General features: G+C 38.5%; 1 protein-coding gene across 1 annotated transcript; it reads right to left on the minus strand.

The window, feature by feature from the left end:
• Positions 1 to 623: 623 nt before the first annotated feature.
• LOC114293045 (F-box protein At5g07610) lies at positions 624 to 3,763 on the minus strand. Its single transcript, XM_028237067.2, has 2 exons — positions 3,139 to 3,763; positions 624 to 1,949 (listed from the first exon to the last, which is right to left on the minus strand). The coding sequence occupies exons 1-2, from the start codon at positions 3,673 to 3,675 to the stop codon at positions 759 to 761; spliced, it is 1,728 nt and encodes a 575-aa protein (XP_028092868.2). The 5' UTR covers positions 3,676 to 3,763; the 3' UTR covers positions 624 to 758.
• Positions 3,764 to 19,698: the final 15,935 nt, after the last annotated feature.

A 19,698-nucleotide genomic window follows, 5' to 3' on the forward strand; every position in this document is an offset into this window, starting at 1 on the left:
TATATAACATTGTTTTATTGATATTTTTTGAGAAAAATTTAAAAATAACAAAGTCACTATTGAAGTAACATGCTAAACTCTATATAGCAATAACCATTTGTTTGCTATTGAGTCATTAGAGATGCTCTTAGGTAATAGCAGAAACATTGCTTCAAAACAATAATTTTGAAGCCTTCAAGCTTGATAAACGTTCGAGTTTAAAAAAATTGGCTAGTTAACAAAAAACGACATTTAAAATACATATATATATATATATATATTAAGCAAATCAATTAGTTAACATAAATAAAAGATTGTCAAATTATAAACTCTATTGTTGCCTAAACTAACAGGTCACAAAAGAAAACCAAATAATTTTTTTTCGAACTGTCCTATATTTTCAAACCCCTGCAGCACCATTGGAGATTATTGAACTGGCTACAAATTTGGGATTCTACAAGAACACAATAATGACCTTTCCTATTTCTTCTTTCGTAAATATTTTCTCCTGACCATAAAAAAACCATTCCACCCAATTAATATTTTCGTAAATATTTCACTACCTGGCGATCAGTCCAATGAATGGAATTACTACCATTTGAGATGTCAAAACTATTTGGATAACAAAAGAAATTACAACAATATTTAGAACAAGGACCAATTACTATCACTGAGATGGCGAAATATTCAACAATTTTAACACTGAGAAGTTGATTCTCGCAAAAAGATTATAAGATGTGTTCAAAAAATTCCAACATGTAGAAGTAGAACATGTTGTCTCAAACAGGGGATAGGCTTTCAATGAATTGAAAAGCATTATTATAACCAGTTGATTCATGAAAATCACCAGGCTGCAAATCACGAAGCACCTTCCATGTCTTGCAATCCAGATTATAAGAAATATATTTGCTATGGATAGCTAATATCATTTCAAAATCTTTTTCATTTGCTCCCTTCACAACAGACAGCACAGAAAATGGTGGGTGAAAATTCTCAGGGAATGCAGCTTTCAAACGTCTCAGACTAACCCGGTACTTCACATTCCAGCAGCAGGAGTCCCTGTCCATCTCAAGAATTCTGAATCCCATAGGAGAGCACTGACTAGTCTGAATGAGAAACAAATGGCCATGATATTCTCCAAAATACATATACTTCCCGCCAGAAAGAATTTTAGGGTATGGAGGCATTGGAGCTCCCGTCAGAGTTTCCGCATCAACATCAAATCGAAAGTGAATGTTCTGGTCACTCATCCAATGAATTGCTCCATTCCAAAAGACCCTGCGTGTGAGGGAGTCACCTGGCGATGTACTGACAGGAATGTGTTTCCAAGATGCACTTTCTGAAGAGTAGATATCAATCCAATAGGAGCTTCCTCTGATTCCAGCGAAAAGAGGAGAGCAATTAACCAATACAACTTTGTAGTGAGGTGATTTTAAAGGATCAAAAGCTAAGTAAGCACCAAACCCATGAAGTGACAATCTAGATGATTTGCTATTGGGTTCAGCTAGTGTAGTGTATTTCTGGGTGGTCGGATTACAAACAATGAAATGCCTCCCGTAAACCTTCGAGCACAACAGTAAGCCATTGCAAGAGTCCACAATCCTAGGTGTAGATCTTTCTCCAACACCGTTGAGGAAGGCAAGTGTTGGAAGACTGGAGTGGCTGTGAAATGAAACAGAAATAAGTTCCTTGAAGTTCCAAGGTTTGTAGTGGAAGTATAGGCCCGAGATCAATGAAATCTTCATTCGGCGGGCATGGTTGCAGGAAAATTGTGGGTCAGAGATGAGAGAGAGCCAATGCTTAGATACACACTTGAATCTGAGGAGTGACTTTGTCGGCACATGTAAAAGGATCTCCGTCAGAAGATCTACATTGCTGATAATTACTTCTGCTGCCAGTGAGTCTTCCAATGATGTGCAGCCAATAGCTAGCTTTCTTCTTTTGTTGGTTATTTCGTTGGTCATTTTTTCCTGTTCATAACCCTCAAGAAGATCAAAAACAGAGAATGTGCGTAGATCTGTGATGCGTATCGTATTATGCAGATGAAAAAGGCTCTGAGCATGAATTTTGAGATGAGAGAAGAAGAAACAGAGCACTGGAAATGGAAATGGAAATGGAAATGGAAATGGAAATAGAAAATAACAGAGAAAGGAAAAGAGAGATGCAGAGCAAATGAAAGAAAAACACAAGCTCTGATACAATATAACAGAAGACCTCTTATACAATCCTTTTCATATATACAACTAACAAACCCTACTAACTGTCAACTACCCTTCGTAACTAACCTGATCTAATTATGTAACTATCTTCCATTGCTTACAATTTGTGTAACAAACTTAATTACTAATAACTGTCCCATTCACAGCTCAACTTCAATAACCTCTTGGCTACAATAATCTCCAATTTAACTTTCCTTTTACTCCTTTAGTAGTAACAATGTGATTACGGGGAGGGCTATTTCATTATGTAATTTATGTTTGATGACTTTTCAACTTCCATGTCCAAATCTGTAAGTAATGCTAAAACTTTTCCTTTTCCAGATAAAATTACAAGCACTTATTGACAGCTCCAAGTGAAACTCATAGTCACTTCTTGTTCCTTTTCCACAACAAGCAGAAACTCGATGTGCCTCTAGGGATCATGACGAAAGTTTCAGCATATTCCCTATATCCATAGTAATTCCAGCAGCAAATACCTCCTGCACAAAGACCTACATTTTACATTTTTGCCAAGCATTGTACAAGAACTTATTTGGGTTATGTTGGGGTAACTTGTGGATGACTTAAATAGATAGATTGTGGATGACTTAAATAGATAGATGCTTACATGATTTGTATATAGCAAATAAATGAAACTAGAGAAGAATTCCCTAGTTAAAAAGTTGATATTAGGGCATATCCAATTCTTATCATTTACCATACCCAAATGACTCAAATCAAGGGAGACCCTTCTATTTACTCAAATTGTTAAAGACATTTTTACTGTGATTTAGTAGCTTCTAAATTTACAGTTGTGCCATTTACCAAAGATTTACTCAAATTTATACTGAAATTTGAGTTTGGCCATTGGAGTAATCTCTATGAAATGAAGCTTTTTTACTCAAATCTGTATATCAAAAAGTGACATCACTAAAATTATCTCAACAGTAAACTTACTTACCTCTTCATTTTCTTCATCCTCTTGTTGAGATGAAATAAACTTTCCAAGTTCAACTTCTTGATTTGTGGTTGTGGTATTTTCAGAAGCACAATGGATATGGAGATCAAAGTCACAGCTTGAGCAACTGAAACAAAACCCAGATCCAGATTGACCGCAGGAATCGCAGGTGAAGGAACCGGAGGTGTAAGTAGGGTATGGGACTAGGGTTAGAGGATGAATAGGGTGGGATGGGTGGTTTATGGAGCGACTCGCTAGAAAGCATTGTTGATGGAGGAAGAACTTGCATTGACTGCAGACGAAAATCACACCTGAGCATGGCAAGTTACAACCAGAGCAATCGATTCCGATATTTGGGAATTTAAGGAGGGTTAGGTTGTGGGGGTGACTAAAATGCTTGTTCGACGACGACGACATATTGATGGCATTGTATAGAGCTTCATCATCGTCTTCCGATGATGAGTTCTTTGATTTCGACGGTTTCGCCATGGGTTCGAAGCTCAAGGGTTTGGCGCCGCAGCCACAATAGGTAAATAACATGAGGTTGTGGGGTTTCTTTTTGTTTTTTCTTTTTTTATTGCTCCTCCAATCACCACTCACCACGTGTTTGTGGAGGTTGTGGGGTGGTGAATAGAGGGGGTCTCTATCATGACTCGGTAAATAAATATGGTTAATTTCAATTTTATCCCTTAAAATATCACAATTTTTTTGGACAAATTACCAACACCTCTCTTGAGGTTTAGCTAAATTACATATTTTCTCCTAAAGTTTTAGAAACTACATCCTATCTCTTATGATTTATATTTGCATAATAATTTAACCCATATCGTTAACTAAGGCCTCGTTTGGGAACCCTCAATTTTAGCAAAAAAGTCAAAAAGTTACTAATTAGTCAAAAAACCAACAACCCATACCAAAAAGTCAAAGATTCTATTTTCTCTCTACTTTTTGCACATCTTTTTGTAAAAAGTCAAAAAATATCCCAAACATACTAGTTTTTTTTTAGCTCATATTTTAGCCAAATAGCCAAAAAGTTACTAAATTAGCTTGTTCCCAAACGAGGCCTAAATGTTAAGAATGATTAGCTTATATCACCAAAATATAAATTGATGGACGATATTACCTCTGCTAAAATCTCTTTGACAAATCAACAAAATTTACAAAAAAATTACATTAGATGAAAAAAATATAAAAAAAAAATTAAGTTTTTGAAACCATATTTGATTTGTTGTTTAGAAAAAAAATTTCAGAATAAAAAAAAAACAAATTTAATAAAAATAAATATGAAAAAATATATTTAATTTGTAAAAATTATTTCTAACCATTCAAAAGATAAAATTATACAAAAATAATATTTATATTTTATTTTTTATTTCTTAACCAAATTAATTTTAATTTTTTTTAAAAAAAATTAAAAATAAATTTCTAAAAATCAAACCAAACATATTCTAAGAATTTTTTGATAAGTCATTTCTTATGTTTTTAACTTATTTAATTATTTGTTAATTTTATAATATTTTCACCATCAGACACTACAACATATAAGAGTTTTAGATACCAAATAAAATTAATTACGAAAAGTCGCTAAAAGGTCACATTGAAAAGTAAAAAATAAGGCTTTTAGCGATAAAATTTCGAAAATGTCAATAATAAATACTTTTAGAGATAAAATAATTTGGTCTTAAAATGGTTAAGTTTTTTAGATAAAAATTTTGATACCCAAAAGAAAATAATTAATCACTAATGTTCAATTTTCGTTACTAAAAGTATAATAACGACATTTTTCGCAACAAAAATATTTGGTCCCTTAAAAATAATTTGGTCCCTAAATTTTGGTCTCTAAAACTTTAATTTTTTGTAGTGTAATAAGTGTTTTTCCATTTTAATCTTGCATTTCATAACTTATTTAAAAATGATAATTTAGCTAAACCTCAAGGGGGAATTTGTAATTTAGTTAAACCTCATGAGAAATATGTAATTTATTTAAACCTTAAGGGAAATCTGTAATTTAGCGAAACCGCAAGGGATTTTTAGTTAATTTATGATATCCGTTGACGGTGTTAATTGTGATGGGACGGGATGTAATTTTTAAAACCTCATGAGGAAATCTGTAATTTCGTTAAACCTCAAGGGAGGTATAGATAATTGGCCCCAAATTTTTTATGGTACAGCTAAGGTGTGTCAGGCCACAGTGGGTTCAATCCCATACCCATTTTAATGATCTAAACTATTTAAAGTATATAGTTTGTCGAATACATCAATTTTACAAATATATATATATATATATATATTGATCGAATATTCATAGCAATTTGATTAGATTGAATTTGTTTTAAAGGCAATTATGATTTTAAAAATATATCACAAATAAAAATGCAATCTAATCAAATGGTTATCGATATTCAATCAATGTAATTTTTGACAAAGAACATGTACTAAACGAATTCTACACATTAATGGATTCGATGATCAAGATGGACTCAAAATCAGGCTCACTGAGATAGAATTGTGACGCCCCTGAAAAATGTTTTCTCTTTAAAAACCCTAATGTTTAAATTATTTTCTTAAAGCCCTTAGTTACTTGAATTATTTCGAATCTTGTCGGTTAGCATTTTTTTTTTTTTTTTTTTCAAAAACATAATATCCCAGCTGGATTAGATTCCTTAGCCTAATTTAATTAAATTCTACATCCAATACATGAATTTAACTTCAAGCCCTCACTTCTTTATTTAAATTCAAAATTTTCCCAAAACTAGTACATCACTACAACATTTTCTTAGTTTAGTGACATTTGAAAGTGCCACAAAACTATTCTTCTAATGATATTTTTTGGTCTTGTGGCATTTTGAACAAGTGCCACTTAATGTCATGGTAGATATTATTTGTGGCACTATCAAGCGCCATTAAAAAAAGAGTTAGTGACACTTATAAGTGTCATTATACCATCAAGACTAAAACCTTTCAGTGACATTTTAATGCCATGGTAGGCACTATTCGTGACGCTATCAAGTGTCATTCGTGATGATAATTCTTTGTAGAACAATTTGATCCGCTCTTGCAGAGACTCGAACCGCCAACCTCCCGCACCATAAACGTTATACACCACACTCTTCCCACTACACCTCTATAGCACCATATGATTATATATGCAACATATATTATTTATATAGTATATACATCTATATTAATATAAAAGTATATGTATAAACATAATTATTTTATTGAACATAATTTATTTAAAATAAACAATTTACTAGTAAAATAAAAAAAGACCACTTTTGGCGACTAAAAATATTTTTTGGTCGCAAATTCTATACTTTTGGCTACTAATTGTTTTTTAGTTGCAAAAAAACTTAACTTTTGCCGACCAAAATCGGATTTGGTCACCGAAGATGCACTTTCAGCTACCAAAATTTTGGTCGCCAAAAAATTTAATTCCAGCCTTAGGATTTTAGTTCTCCCGCGCTAAAAATAACCACTTTTGGCGACTAAACTTATTTTTTAGTCGCCAATTATACACTTTTGGCTACTAAAATTTTTTTAGTCACCAAAAAGCTGTACTTTTGGCTACTAAAATTTTTTTAGTCGGTAAAACCCATATAATCAGTGACCAAACTTATTTTTAGTCACCAATTGTAGATTTTTTGCTACTAAATTTTTTAGTTGCCAAAAAGCTTTACTTTGGGCTACTAAAATTTTTTTTATCACTAAAACCTATATAATCAGCGACCAAACTTAGTTTTGATCGCCAATTGTAGACTTTTGGCTATTAAAATTGTTTAGTCGCCAAAAAGTTTTACTTTTGGCTACTAATGCAGTTTTGGTTGCTGAAAGCTATACTTTCAGCGACCAAATTTTTTTTGGTCAGGAAATTTAGTCGCCGAATATACTTTTTCTTGTAGTGTATATTGAGTTTAATTTATTTATTTTTAATCATTTACTGCATTGTAAAAATTTTAAAAATATATTGGCATTTTTTGTTTTTTCAAAAATGTCATTATAAGCTTGGAAAGTTTTTGACTTAGTGGCATTCTCAAAATGCTATAAAATATTTGTTTATGAAACTTTTCACCTAAGTGCCATAAAAAGTAATTTGCACCTACCTAGTGTCCTGACATTTTTTAAAAAATGCCATTGCTACTAAAGTTTAGTGGCATCTGTTGGTAAATGTCACGATCATAATTTTTTGTGTCATTATTTTATAAAATGCCATAAAATTGATGTGACATTTCTTTATTGAAATGCCACTAGAGCCTTATATGTTTGTGGCTTTGTGGCATTTATCTAAATGTGTCACCAAATATTATTTTTGTGGCATTTTCTAAAAACATGCCACTAGTATAGTGTCACTAAAGTGTGTTTTTGTTATAGTTTTGTGGCACTTGTTTATTGAAATGTCACTAGAGCCTTTTATGTTTGTCGTTTTGTGGCATTTTTCAAAAACGTGTCACTAAATATCATTTTTGTGGCATTTTCTAAAAATATGCCACTAGTGTAGTGCCACTAAAGTATGTTTTTGTTGTAGTTTTGCGACACTTGTTCATTGAAATGTCACTAGAGCCTTTTATGTTTGTCATTTTGTGGCATTTTTCAAAAACGTGCCACTAAATATCATTTTTTGTGGCATTTTCTAAAAATATGCCACTAGTGTAGTGCCACTAAAGTATGTTTTTGTTGTAGTGCATGTACCTTATACTATAAGTACCGTCAATTAATTGAGATCTATATAAATATAATTCATTGAACTTTCCAAGGTTGAGCTCCCTAATCACTCCTAATTCATTGAACTTCCCAAGGTTAAGCTCCCTAAGCACTCGTAATTCATTGAACTCCAAGTAAATTCTAGCTTGTCCATTCAATTCCAACTAGTAGGCTTCTATGTCATTTTACACCAAAATTGCTTATAAATATCACCACTCCCTAACTTGGCAAACACAAGCATCACACTCACACACACACACTTTCGACTAGAGGAGGGGAAGGAGAACAAGAGAGAAGTCTTGAGAGGAAGAGGAAGGGAGAAGAGAGCCATTTTGTTCAAAGCTTAGCAAGTAAGCCACAACACAACCTTCTCTTTCGTTTTCTTTTTTCAAATACATGTTCTTAAGGGTTCTAAATATTGTTTTCAGATGCGTCATTGATATATGTTAGTTAGCATGTTTTCATCATAAAAGAGACGAAAATTTTCCCTTAGTGGATCCATTTTCCCCTAAATCTTCTTGTTTTGAGTATTGTACCTCAGAATTTGTTTTTGCAGCCACTTTCAAAAATTCTAACAAAATGTATAAAATTATTCTGGACCTCTATTTTATGTCAAAATGTTCCTTAAGGAGATAGCTTTCAACTAAAATTAGTTTCATGGAAAAACAGTGAGCGGTTTTCAAGAAAATCAAATTTTCGTAACAATCGACGAATCAGGACAGAGCTGGAGTGTATTCTAAATAACTTAAAATCTAGAAAAGCTATCCCATTTCCGAAATATGTTCTAGAAACAGATTAGATTCTCTACGAACCATAGGAAGGCCGAGTCAAGTAAAAATTTTAAAATAGCCCTTCTTTTCTAATCCCTATGTGATACCGAATATGGAAATCTTGTTATGCATAGGTGTTTTATGCTTTTTTTGTTCATGAAAATGTTTATTAGCATATGATCATATCTTGGCATGATGTTGTACATATTATGGTTATGTTCTTATTCTCCTTCATCTTAATGATGCATGCTTATGTGGATATTATTATCTTGTTAAGATTGGTTTAACCTTGTTTAAAAACATTTAACTCAACGGGAAACTTAATTGGGATGGTATTGGGTTTCCGATCACTTGAGTAATAATGATAATGTGTGATGTGTGGATTGTTGGGATGCGTTCCCTCTTTGGAAGTTAAAGTCTTGCGCTAGTGGCTTTCGGATCCCTTGAACGGAGCGGTTGTATTCGGACCCTAGGTAGTTTGGTGTGAGGAGGGATTTGGGCAAGGCCCATTATTGCCGTCTCTTTTGAGGCCCTGCGGTTGGCGCTACGCGGTATATAACTGATGGTAGGCATCCAAGGTTAGTTCTGCAACAAAGCAGCAAAAGAGGGGGCATACCGAATAATCCGAATCCGATTCTTGTGGTTGGGAGGACGAAATCTCTTTGGGGGATTTCTAGTTTACTAACATCTAACTTGTAACCCTTTGTTTATATATTTTGAGTATCATGCTTTACTACTTGTTGTTATATTTGAGATTGTGTATTGGACTGGAAAAAAAGGACAGGGTGCGTGTGTGTTTACTGGGCATTCAAAGCTTACGGCGTATCATGCCAGGTGACGAAGAAGAACTTATAGCTAGAGACGAAGAGCCTGAAACCTTCGAAGACTTTTGGCTATCTTAGTAAAGTTAGAAATTTCCTTTTGCTGTTTTGTAAGACTCATGTGAAGATTTAAATTTTCTTGGGATGTAATGTATCGGAACAAGCCTTTGAATTAAGGATATTCGTGGTTGTTATGTATTTATATTCTACGTATATGTATGAACCTTATCGTTGCTTATGTGACCCTGTGTCAATGCCTTTTAAGATCTGTCAAAAGGGTAGTGCGCTGCCTAAGAAAGCCGGACTTAGAAGGAAGACTGATTTGACTCTTCCGGCGAACTGGGATCTTACTTGGTTATTAACCACAAGACTCATTCGTGAATCTTCCTTGACTACAACCAATAGTGTAGAATCGGGGTGTCACAATTTGGTATCAGAGCCTAGGTTCAGCCCTTAACCCGCGCAACCCAATATGCGACTCTAGAAGCCCTTACCTCTTTATCACACTATTATATTTAAAGAAGACTAAGAAATAAATTTTTTTTTTTTCCACCTTAGGATGTCAGCAGGAGATTATCCAGGATGCGGCGTCAGTCTCGACTCGTGGGGTACTTTTTGTATGTAAAGAAGGAGGGCCATGTATGTTAGCCCCTGCTTTAGCCACCGATGTTGTGCAAGTGCCACTGAGGAAATGATCAGAACGGAGATACGTAACGTGGAAACAGAGCACTCTCGCTATACAAGGAAGCAGAAGAGGTCCCTGGTGCAGCGCCGCCTACAATTTTTTTGCCGGGCAGCGAAGAAGGCAGTCCGAATGGAGCAAGATGATCCGAGGATGGACCCCTTGATACATCGGGCTTTGACCACCATAGCATACCACCGACCACTAACTCAGGCTGAAAACTACGCATCCTGTTATCAGGGGCCAGGCAGCAATCAACCAATGAATAAGGAGCAACCCTAGCCTACCCTATAGAGGTGTCATCTGAACACAATTCCCCCTCACCAACGTACACCCCCCGCTCTCTGGACCAAGCCACTGACTCCACTGATGAAGACCCAGAAGAAGATTTTGATTGGTTGGGAAATGAGAACTAGTTCGAGGAATAGTAAAACTAGACTTTTGTAAGATCCGCTGATAGGGATCCTTAGCATAAGATAGCCTGAACTTTGTAATGCGTAGATGCCCTTTGAATGTAACTCCGATTTAGGAGCCCTTTTGTAATGATGCCTATTATAAGATACGAATGATTTGTTGATCTATGTTGTTGACTGTTACTTGTTTTAGTACACCCTAAGGAAACTGAACCTTCATTTCAAATCTAAGTAGTAAGATTATCTAACACTGGAAACCAACTCACCACGTGCCATGAACAGAATGGTGGACACGCGAGCTAATGGTTATACCGAAACCAGCAACAACGCACGGAACCGCCCCAGAAACCAACACAGACTCGTTCCCACAAGGGCTGACATTCCCAATAATCTAGGACATCAAATTTTGGAGGAATTAGGGCAAGTAAGGAACAATCGGCAAAATGAGAGGACTCGACTCTTTTCTGAGTTTCGAAAGCAGAGGCCCCCAAAGTTCACAAGTGTACCGAACCCAAAGGTAGCTGAAAATTGGCTTCGACAGATAGAGAAAATGCTAGACACCATGGGCATAACCGAGGCCGCTGATAGAATAGCTTTGGCAGTATTCGAGCTTGATGAGGAGGCTGACCACTGATGGGAGTTAATCAAGAATACTCGTGACGTAGCGAGCCTATCATGGAACCAGTTCAGGGAACTGTTCCTAAATAAATATTTCCCAAGTACAGTCCGCCGAGAACGAGTCAAGGAATTCCAAAACTTGGAACAAGGAAATATGACCGTGACCTAGTATGTTGCAAAATTTGAAGAGTTAGCCCGTTACGCAACTAGATATGTAGCAAATGATGAGGAGAAAGCAAGGATGTTCGAGTAGGGGTTGGACCTTACAATCAGGGGAAGAGTTCTTCCGCAACGACTCCCCTCATGTGCCAAGGTGTTGGAAACGGCGTTAGAGTCTGAAAGGGAAGTAACCGACGCTAGAAAGGCTTAGAACAAGAGGAGGGGGAGTCAGACGCCTATTGGACCTCAGAGGAACCAAAAAAGAAACATGACCCCAAGGCCCTACTCCAGACCACAACCACGATAACAACCGCAGCAACAGATCCAGAAAGGAGGCTATCAACAAAGGCTGACGGGACAAATTCAGTGCTTTCATTGCCAACAATTAGGGCACAAAAAGAGCGAATGCCCCCAACTTCCTCCATCTGGGTACCAAGGAGGAGGTTCCGGAGCAAATGCCTAGGCATTAGGTGGGCAGAAGCCTTAGACAAACAAGACAGGATCGACCGGGCAGTAGTACCAGAAGAGTGGGAAAACTCAGAACGCCGGGACCAGTGGCAACCAGAAGGCAACCGGCAGAATCTTTGCCTTACAAGAGGAAGAAGTAGACCCGTCTGTAATTGAGGGTAATTTAGTGCTATGCAATTCTTGGGTGCATGTTTTATTTAACACTGGTGCATCACATGCTTTTATATCCTCTGCTTGTGCTAAGTCATTAGAACTTACATGTGAACCTTTAGAAACCGCCTTAAATGTAATGTCACCTATGAGAGGATGCGTTCGGATAGGATTGATTTGTAAGGATTATAAGATAGGAATGTCGAACCTACACTTAACGTGCGACCTTCATGTCATGGAAATGTCGGACTTCAATTTCATTTTGGGCATGGACTGGTTGTCTGCCCACCGAGCAGTGATCAACTGTCATCAGAGGAAAGTGGTAGCTCACACGCAAGATGGAACTTGTTTCCAGTTTAAGGGGGATAGACAAAACCCCATGGCTTCAACAAGACATAGGACGTAGTGGTGCGATCAAATTGCGGGTAGGATAGTAAGTCTGATTTTAAATGAGGAGGGCTAGGGAGAATTAGAACTTCTGCGCATAGTATGTGAATATGCAGATGTATTTCCTACGGAGTTACTGGGATTGCCACCAACCCGGGAAGTAGACTTGAGCATCGAGCTACAACCTGGAACTACCCCAATATCCATGGCCCCATATCGTATGGCACCAGCAGAACTACGAGAATTGAAGACACAACTATAGGAATTGCTCGAGAGAGGATTCATTAGGCCAAGTACTTCGCCATGGGGAGCACCCGTGTTGTTTGCTAAAAAGAAGGATGGGTCGTTGAGGCTATGCATTGATTATCGTCAACTCAATCGAGTCACGATTAAAAACCGATACCCACTCCCAAAGATTGATGACCTTTTTGATCAACTTAGAGGTTCAAGGTACTATTCAAAGATCGATCTCAGGTCAGGTTACCATCAACTACGAGTCAAGGAGGAGGATATACCAAAAACTACCTTTCGTACTAGATATGGCCACTGTGAGTTTGTAGTAATGCCCTTCGGACTAACTAATGCACCAGCAGTATTCATGAGCCTAATGAATAAGATCTTTAGACCATACGTCGACCAGTTTGTAGTAGTGTTTATTGATGACATCTTGGTATATTCAAGGTCTGAAGAAGAGCATGAGCAACATTTAAGGACTGTCCTTCAAGTTCTTAGGGATAATCGGTTATATGCCAAGGCAAGCAAATGTGAGTTTTGGTTGAATGAAGTAAAATTCTTAAGGCATGTAGTGTCGGAGAATGACATTACGGTGGATCCAACCATGGTGGAGGTAGTATTAGATTGGAGACAACCGAAGACCGTGTCAGAAATCTGTAGTTTCTTAGGATTGGCCAGTTATTATCGGAGGTTCATCCAAGATTTCTCCAAACTAGCTAAACCAATGACACGTTTGATGCAAAAAGGAGTAAAGTATGAGTGGGACGAAGCTTGCAAAAAATCTTTCCAAGAGCTAAAGAAGAGGTTAACTAGTTGTAGACACCCCATTTTTGACCGCCTTTAAGACTTGGGCACTACTGATGGTTTACTTGGTGGTGAAAGGTGTGTGGGGCAAAAGTTCGATTTCTTCGACAAGAGGAGAGTCAAATCCTAACCTCACACCCCATTTTGGACCAAAGCTATTTTGAATGGTTTTTAGACCTTAAAACCCTCTCTTTCAAAACCTTTTTGAAAATAAAGTTCCTACGATGTTCCGACGCTCGCATTTTGTTAAATGTTGCATTTTTCGGAAAACCGAGCAAGGACAAAGTGGAAATAAATGAAAGAGAGATGAAATATTTGAAAAATCTTTCAAAAATGCCTTGTTTAGGGGTTTGGAGTTGAATAAAAGAGGAGAAGAGAGAGGAAACCCAGTCGGGGAAGGAGTTGGGCATGAATCTTTAAGAGAGAGACGAGAAGTCCTCGCCAAATCAGGCCTATCCTTTTGAATACTTGGATTTCAGCTATGAGGCCACCACCATTGGAAAACTTACTTCTGGGGTTTCAATTTTCATTCAAGAATCTCCTCGAGCCGAGTCCGGATGGGAGAGATATGGTTGTTTGAAGTTGGGCATCAATCCGGTTAGACCGAAACTGAGAAGTCTTCACTAAAAGAGGGATATCTCTTAGCACACATGGAATTTTGAGGTGAGGCTGTCAAATTTGGAAAGAAGACTTCCGGGGCTACAGTTTAGGCTCAAGAATGACCTAAAAAGGCATCCATATGAAGGATTTACACTTTCTTCAAAATTGGGACTAGGACTGATTTTTGTTACCGGCCTCTATGGGAGTGTGCCGGCCATGATTGGCCAATGCCGGCCAAAAGTGACCCCTACCGGCCATCAATGAGCCACTGCCTACCATCACTGATGGCCGGCAGCTCCCCTTTCTCAGCAGTTTTCACAGCAGATCTTTTGAGCCAGCTAGAATCCTTTAATTTCCCCTCCATACACGTGTATGGAGGGATGAAGCTCTTGCCAAGCTTGTTCAAGAAGCTTTGAATTGATTTTCTTCTATATAAGCAAGAGGCCACCCTTTATATCAGGGTTTAGCCATTTTTGAAGATAAAAATCTCTCTCTATATATATATATTGTTGGAGTTTTGTGCTTTGAAGTTGGATTTCCTTGCACTTTTACACTACAACCCTTAGAGATACACCACCACCATTGGACAAAGCTTATTGGGAGGTCTTCTTGAGGTCTGAAAGTGAGTTTCTACCCTCTGAAGTTGCTGGTTTTGAAGAGGGTCTTCAAGGGTAAGTATTTTCCCCATTTTTGCACTTTCTTGCACCTTGCTTTAGCCCTCTTTGCATATTGATTTAGGCATTGCTTATAACTGAAAAAAGTCTTGTATTTAAGTCCTTTTTAAGTTTGTTTAAGGTCATTTTGCTGTTAGGGGTGTGTAGCCCTCTTGCATGCTTTGTTTGGCTTTGTTTTAAGCCATGTCTTAAGGCCTCCGAGCTAGCCTTGGTTTGGCCTTCCTGCCACTGAAATCCAGTGGATTTTCAGTGGTAAAGGTGTGGTTTTGAGGTCCTTAATCAGAGAGGGTGGCCCCCCTCTCTTTTGGTTCCTCTTTGCTTGCATTTTTGGCCTTCCAAAGGACCATCCTTCTATGTATTTTTGAGGCTTGGTTCAGGCCTATTTTTGTGACTTTTAGGACCTTCCTTGGCTCTGTCCATGGCTGGTTTGGTCATGTCTTGCTTGCATATAGCATGTGTAGTGTAACTCCATTCATAGCTCATCAAAGTAGCATGTGTGCTTAGTTTGTGTTGAGTCCATTTCAGTGGGTTTTTGGTGATGTTTTACCATTCCATGAATCTGTTTTGGGTTGGTTTTGTCACTCCATGCTTACATAATGCACTTGTAGTGTAAATCCCCTAAGCTAGCTTCATATGCTCCATGCTTTGCCATGTCATGTTAGCTTGTTTGGTTTACATTTCAGCATGTATTTGGTCATCATTTGGCATGTCATGACCCTATCCATAGTTGGTTTGATCATCCTTTGCATCCTCCATATAGGTGTAGAACAAATCTTGTTTACTAGCCTTTTGTGCATGATGTTTTGACTCATCATCCTAGCATATTTTGGCTTTGCTCTAACATGATTTTATGCTTATTTTGGGCTGCTCTAGGACTGTTTTGGGCTGCCATGGCCATATCACTCATGCTTTGTATAGCTATAGTGTAAATGCTTAGGCTAGTCTTGGGTTTTGAGGCCCCTATCATGCCATACATATGATGTTTGCATGCTTTGCCCTCATTCCATATGCTATTTCAATCCATGAAATGTTGTCATTTACTTGCATTTGACATGCCTTGAATGCTTTATATAGCTTGTGCTTTATGCCTCAAGAATGGACTTTTGTGCATGTCATTAAGCCTAAGCCTTTGGCTCATCATTTCAATGCATTTTGGGTCTTATTATACCATGATGTAACTCTGTTTTATGTTATCCAAGTCATGCCATGATTGGTTTCAATAGGTGTAGTGCATTGCCTCTTTAAAGCCTTGCATGCTCCATGTTTTTGGCTTTGTGTTCTAGCCTATGTTGGCTAGCTTTGAGCTTGGTTTTGGTCTTGTTTGGACCTGCCCTCGGACTGTTTTAGGTCCCCTCGGCCCCTTCGGGCTTGTCTTGTATGGCCATGACTTAAGTCCCTTTGCTCCCTTTGAGCTTTGAGCATCATAATATGCTATGCTTGCGTTGTTGAGTTGATTTGGCATCACTTTACATGAGATTTCAGAGCTTACCTCATTGTCATACATTCATGTTTGTTGCTCCTTAAGTGTGCTTAAGAGTTGTCCTCTTTGTGCCTTAATACTTGAGCCACTTGGCATACTTGTTTGCCTTGCCATTTCATGCTTTTCATGCCATCAATTCATCACTTTTGGCCACCGATTTGGGCTTAGTTGAGAGTTGCCCACATTAGTTTAAGTCTATCCCTTTGCATGTTGTCACATGCTTGTCTTGCATATTGTTGTATGCTTGCTCCATCTTCGCATGTTGTCGCATGCTAGCCCCATTACATGTTGTTGCATGTTCATGTTGCATTTTGTCATGTTGTCCAAGGTTGTTACCTCACATCATGCATATGTGCTTGTTGCATGCCATTCGCCTTGTTAGGTTGTTCATATTGCATGCTTGCCATGCTTACGTGTTGCATTGTTTGGATTAAGTGCTAATCCGAGCACGAGAAACGAGGGGCGTTTCATACTCCGAGTGATGGAACGTGTCTCAATTCTCGGCCGCCGAAGCTCTTGATGATTCATGATAGAGTTCTAGGCTTTACTTGCTCTATTTGTGCATTCATTTTCATATTGATATGCATAAGTTGGATCTTTGGCCATCATGCACCGGGATGCGTGATTGATGGTCGTAGATCCGACTAGGCCTCTCCCTTGATGTTTTGAGGTGATTTGGGGTGGCATAGTGCATACATACCCTTGGGAGACCCTCCATTTCCTCTATTTTGTGCTTTGTTGCAGCTTGGTGTCACAGCACACTAGTGGCCGGCAGTGCACCACTGATGGCCGGCAGTGTCACACCCTTGGCCAGCAGTGCCCTGTTGTTGGCCGGCAGCTCTCCCTCCATGGCTGGCAGGCCACTGGTGAACTCTCCAGCAGTGTTTTGGTAAGTCTCAGCAACAAGCACTGGAAGACACCCTGCAAACAGAGCCTCTAAAGAGTAACCGGAAGGCGTTTCAAGGTGAGGAACCAAAGCGAGCATGCATACCTTTCTCTTCTCCAAACAGAGCTGGAATAGCATTCATTTACTGCTTACTTGTTAGTTAGTAGTTGTGTAATAATTAGTTGTAGCTAGTTATTAATTCGTTTTTGTAATAATTAATTAGCTTGTGAGTTAGTTAATTAGGTGATTTGTATTATTCTTTCGGACCCTCCGAGCAAGGGCACAATTGTAATAAGTGTGCGTGTGTGTGATGTATGTCTTCCAACCCCACGTCTTTCTCCCTTTTATTTACCAGCTTATGATGGTTAGATTAGGGCATGTTTCAATTAGCACACTTATGCTCGCATGTTTGCATTCATTCATCTGTCTTGCATGCACCGGGCTCGGCGTATCATACTAACTGCATTGTATTTCAATTCCAAATTGAATACGTGTTAGCTGTAGCATCTCATATGCCATTCTTAGGATAGCCGAGCCTATTTCTAGTTGCATTTTGCATGTGTTGCATTAGCCATCTTAACATGAACTAGGATCATGCATGATTTCTAGCTAGTTTCTGTTTTGGCTCGGAATACTCGGTAAGTGTTTAGGCTTTAGCATCCTTGCATGCGTGTGAGTGACTGTCATGATAGCATGCTTACCATGAGGCTATATGCTTATGTGATATAACTGCCTGAATGCCTGTAGGTGAAGGTTGGGTTATTTGGATTGGAATAATACATTGACTGTGAGTTTTAAGCCCACTCGAGAGTGGCAAATCATCTTGTTTTCTAAGCCCACCTGAGGGTGGCAAATCCACATTTTAGCCTACTTGCGAGTAACAAACCATTTTCAAATAAACAAACATGAGATGTTTTGTTCCAATTCAGGCGATCTAGTCTATACTTGTATGCTGCGCGCATCACGTAGTAAATCTAGGCTAATAACCGGAATAAGAGCACATAATGTTTTCAAAACTCGATATCATGGTTAGTAGAGGCTGATCTTTGATCGGGCGAGCGGGGGTGCTCACGAAGTGACCTTCCCTAATCGTACCCAAGTTCCCAAGCCGAGGCAACTTTGGTGATAACGGACACGTGGCCTTAGGCAACGAGTCAGGGTTTCCTAAATTCTCCAAAAAAAAAAAATATTTAGGTGGCGACTCTGTATCTGGCAAACCAGTCCATGTTTGACACTTCTTTCAAAAAATCTGTTTTCCAAAACGATTTGCCGGATTTGGACTCTTCGATGATTCATCGGTCTTGCATTGCACTCTGCGAGATTAGATACAGGACCGTGACTTTGAGTCCTAAACTGTAGTGAGCCCAAACGAACAAAACGGGATTTCCCTCCCGGGACGTTCGGGGACGTCTACATTAGTGCGCCAATTTTGACCATCCCAGAATGAGAAGTGGGGTATACTGTGTATTGCGATGCGTCTAAAGAAGGGTTAAGGTGCGTGCTCATGCAAAATGGAAAAGTAGTCGCGTATGGATCCAGGCAATTGAAACCTCATGAGCGTAACTACCCAACACATAACTTGGAGTTAGCGGCTGTAGTTTTTTCCCTAAAGTAATGGCGACATTACCTGTATGGGGAACAATTTAAAATTTTCACAAATCACAAGAGTTTGAAGTATCTATTTACACAGAAGGACCTCAACTTGAGAACGAGACGATGGATGGAGTATCTTGAGGATTTCCAGTTCACTCTCTCATATCATCCTGGTAAAGCCAATGTAGTAGTAGATGCTCTCAGTCGCAAGAGCAGGGGGATGATGGCTAGAATTTCCGTCAAATAATGGGATATGGTTAAGACACTCAGTGAATTCAGGATCCAAATAGAATCTCAAGATACAAAAATATATCTTAGTGCACAGAAGGTGATGCCTAAGTTGATGAATGAGATCATGGAGGCCCAGAAGCACGATCAAGAGGTAGCCTGTATCAAGAGACGTTTGGAATCAGGAGAACCCATGCTCAATTGGGTAATTCACCCCGATGGGAGTTTAAGATACCAAGGTAGACTGTTTGTACCAAGTGACGAGCTGCTTAGAGAAAAGGTACTTAAGGAAAGTCATCATTCTGCATTTGCTGTACATCCATGAGGGACTAAAATGTACCAAGATTTGAAGAGGCAGTATTGGTGGAATGGAATGAAGAAGGAAGTGGCTAAATTTGTAGCGAAATGTCTGACATGCCAACAAGTGAAGGCGGAACATCAGAAACCAGGGGGAATGTTGCAACCTCTATCAATAGCCGAATGGAAGTGGGAGTTTGTGACGATGGATTTTGTGACAGGGTTGCCTAAGTCACCTAAAGGACGCGATGCTATTTGGGTAATAGTGGATCGCCTCACCAAGTCAGCACATTTCTTACCCTATAAGATGACCGACACTTTAGAGTCTATGTGTAGGCTTTACATCGGGGAGATCATTCGGTTACATGGAATTTCAGTGTCTATTGTGTCAGATTGTGATCCACGGTTCACCTCTCGATTTTAGGGAAGCCTGCAGGAAGCTCTTGGTACGGAGTTGTGTTTTAGCACCACCTTTCATCCGCAAATAGAAGGACAATCTGAATACACCATCCAGACACTCGAAGTTATGTTGAGAGCTTGCGCAATGGATTTTCAAGGAAGTTGGGAACGACACCTACCCCTAATTGAATTCGCCTAT

The sequence above is a fragment of the Camellia sinensis genome, chromosome 4, assembly GCF_055761805.1.
Source record: "Camellia sinensis isolate YWXY chromosome 4, ASM5576180v1, whole genome shotgun sequence".
Classification (NCBI taxonomy): domain Eukaryota; kingdom Viridiplantae; phylum Streptophyta; class Magnoliopsida; order Ericales; family Theaceae; genus Camellia; species Camellia sinensis.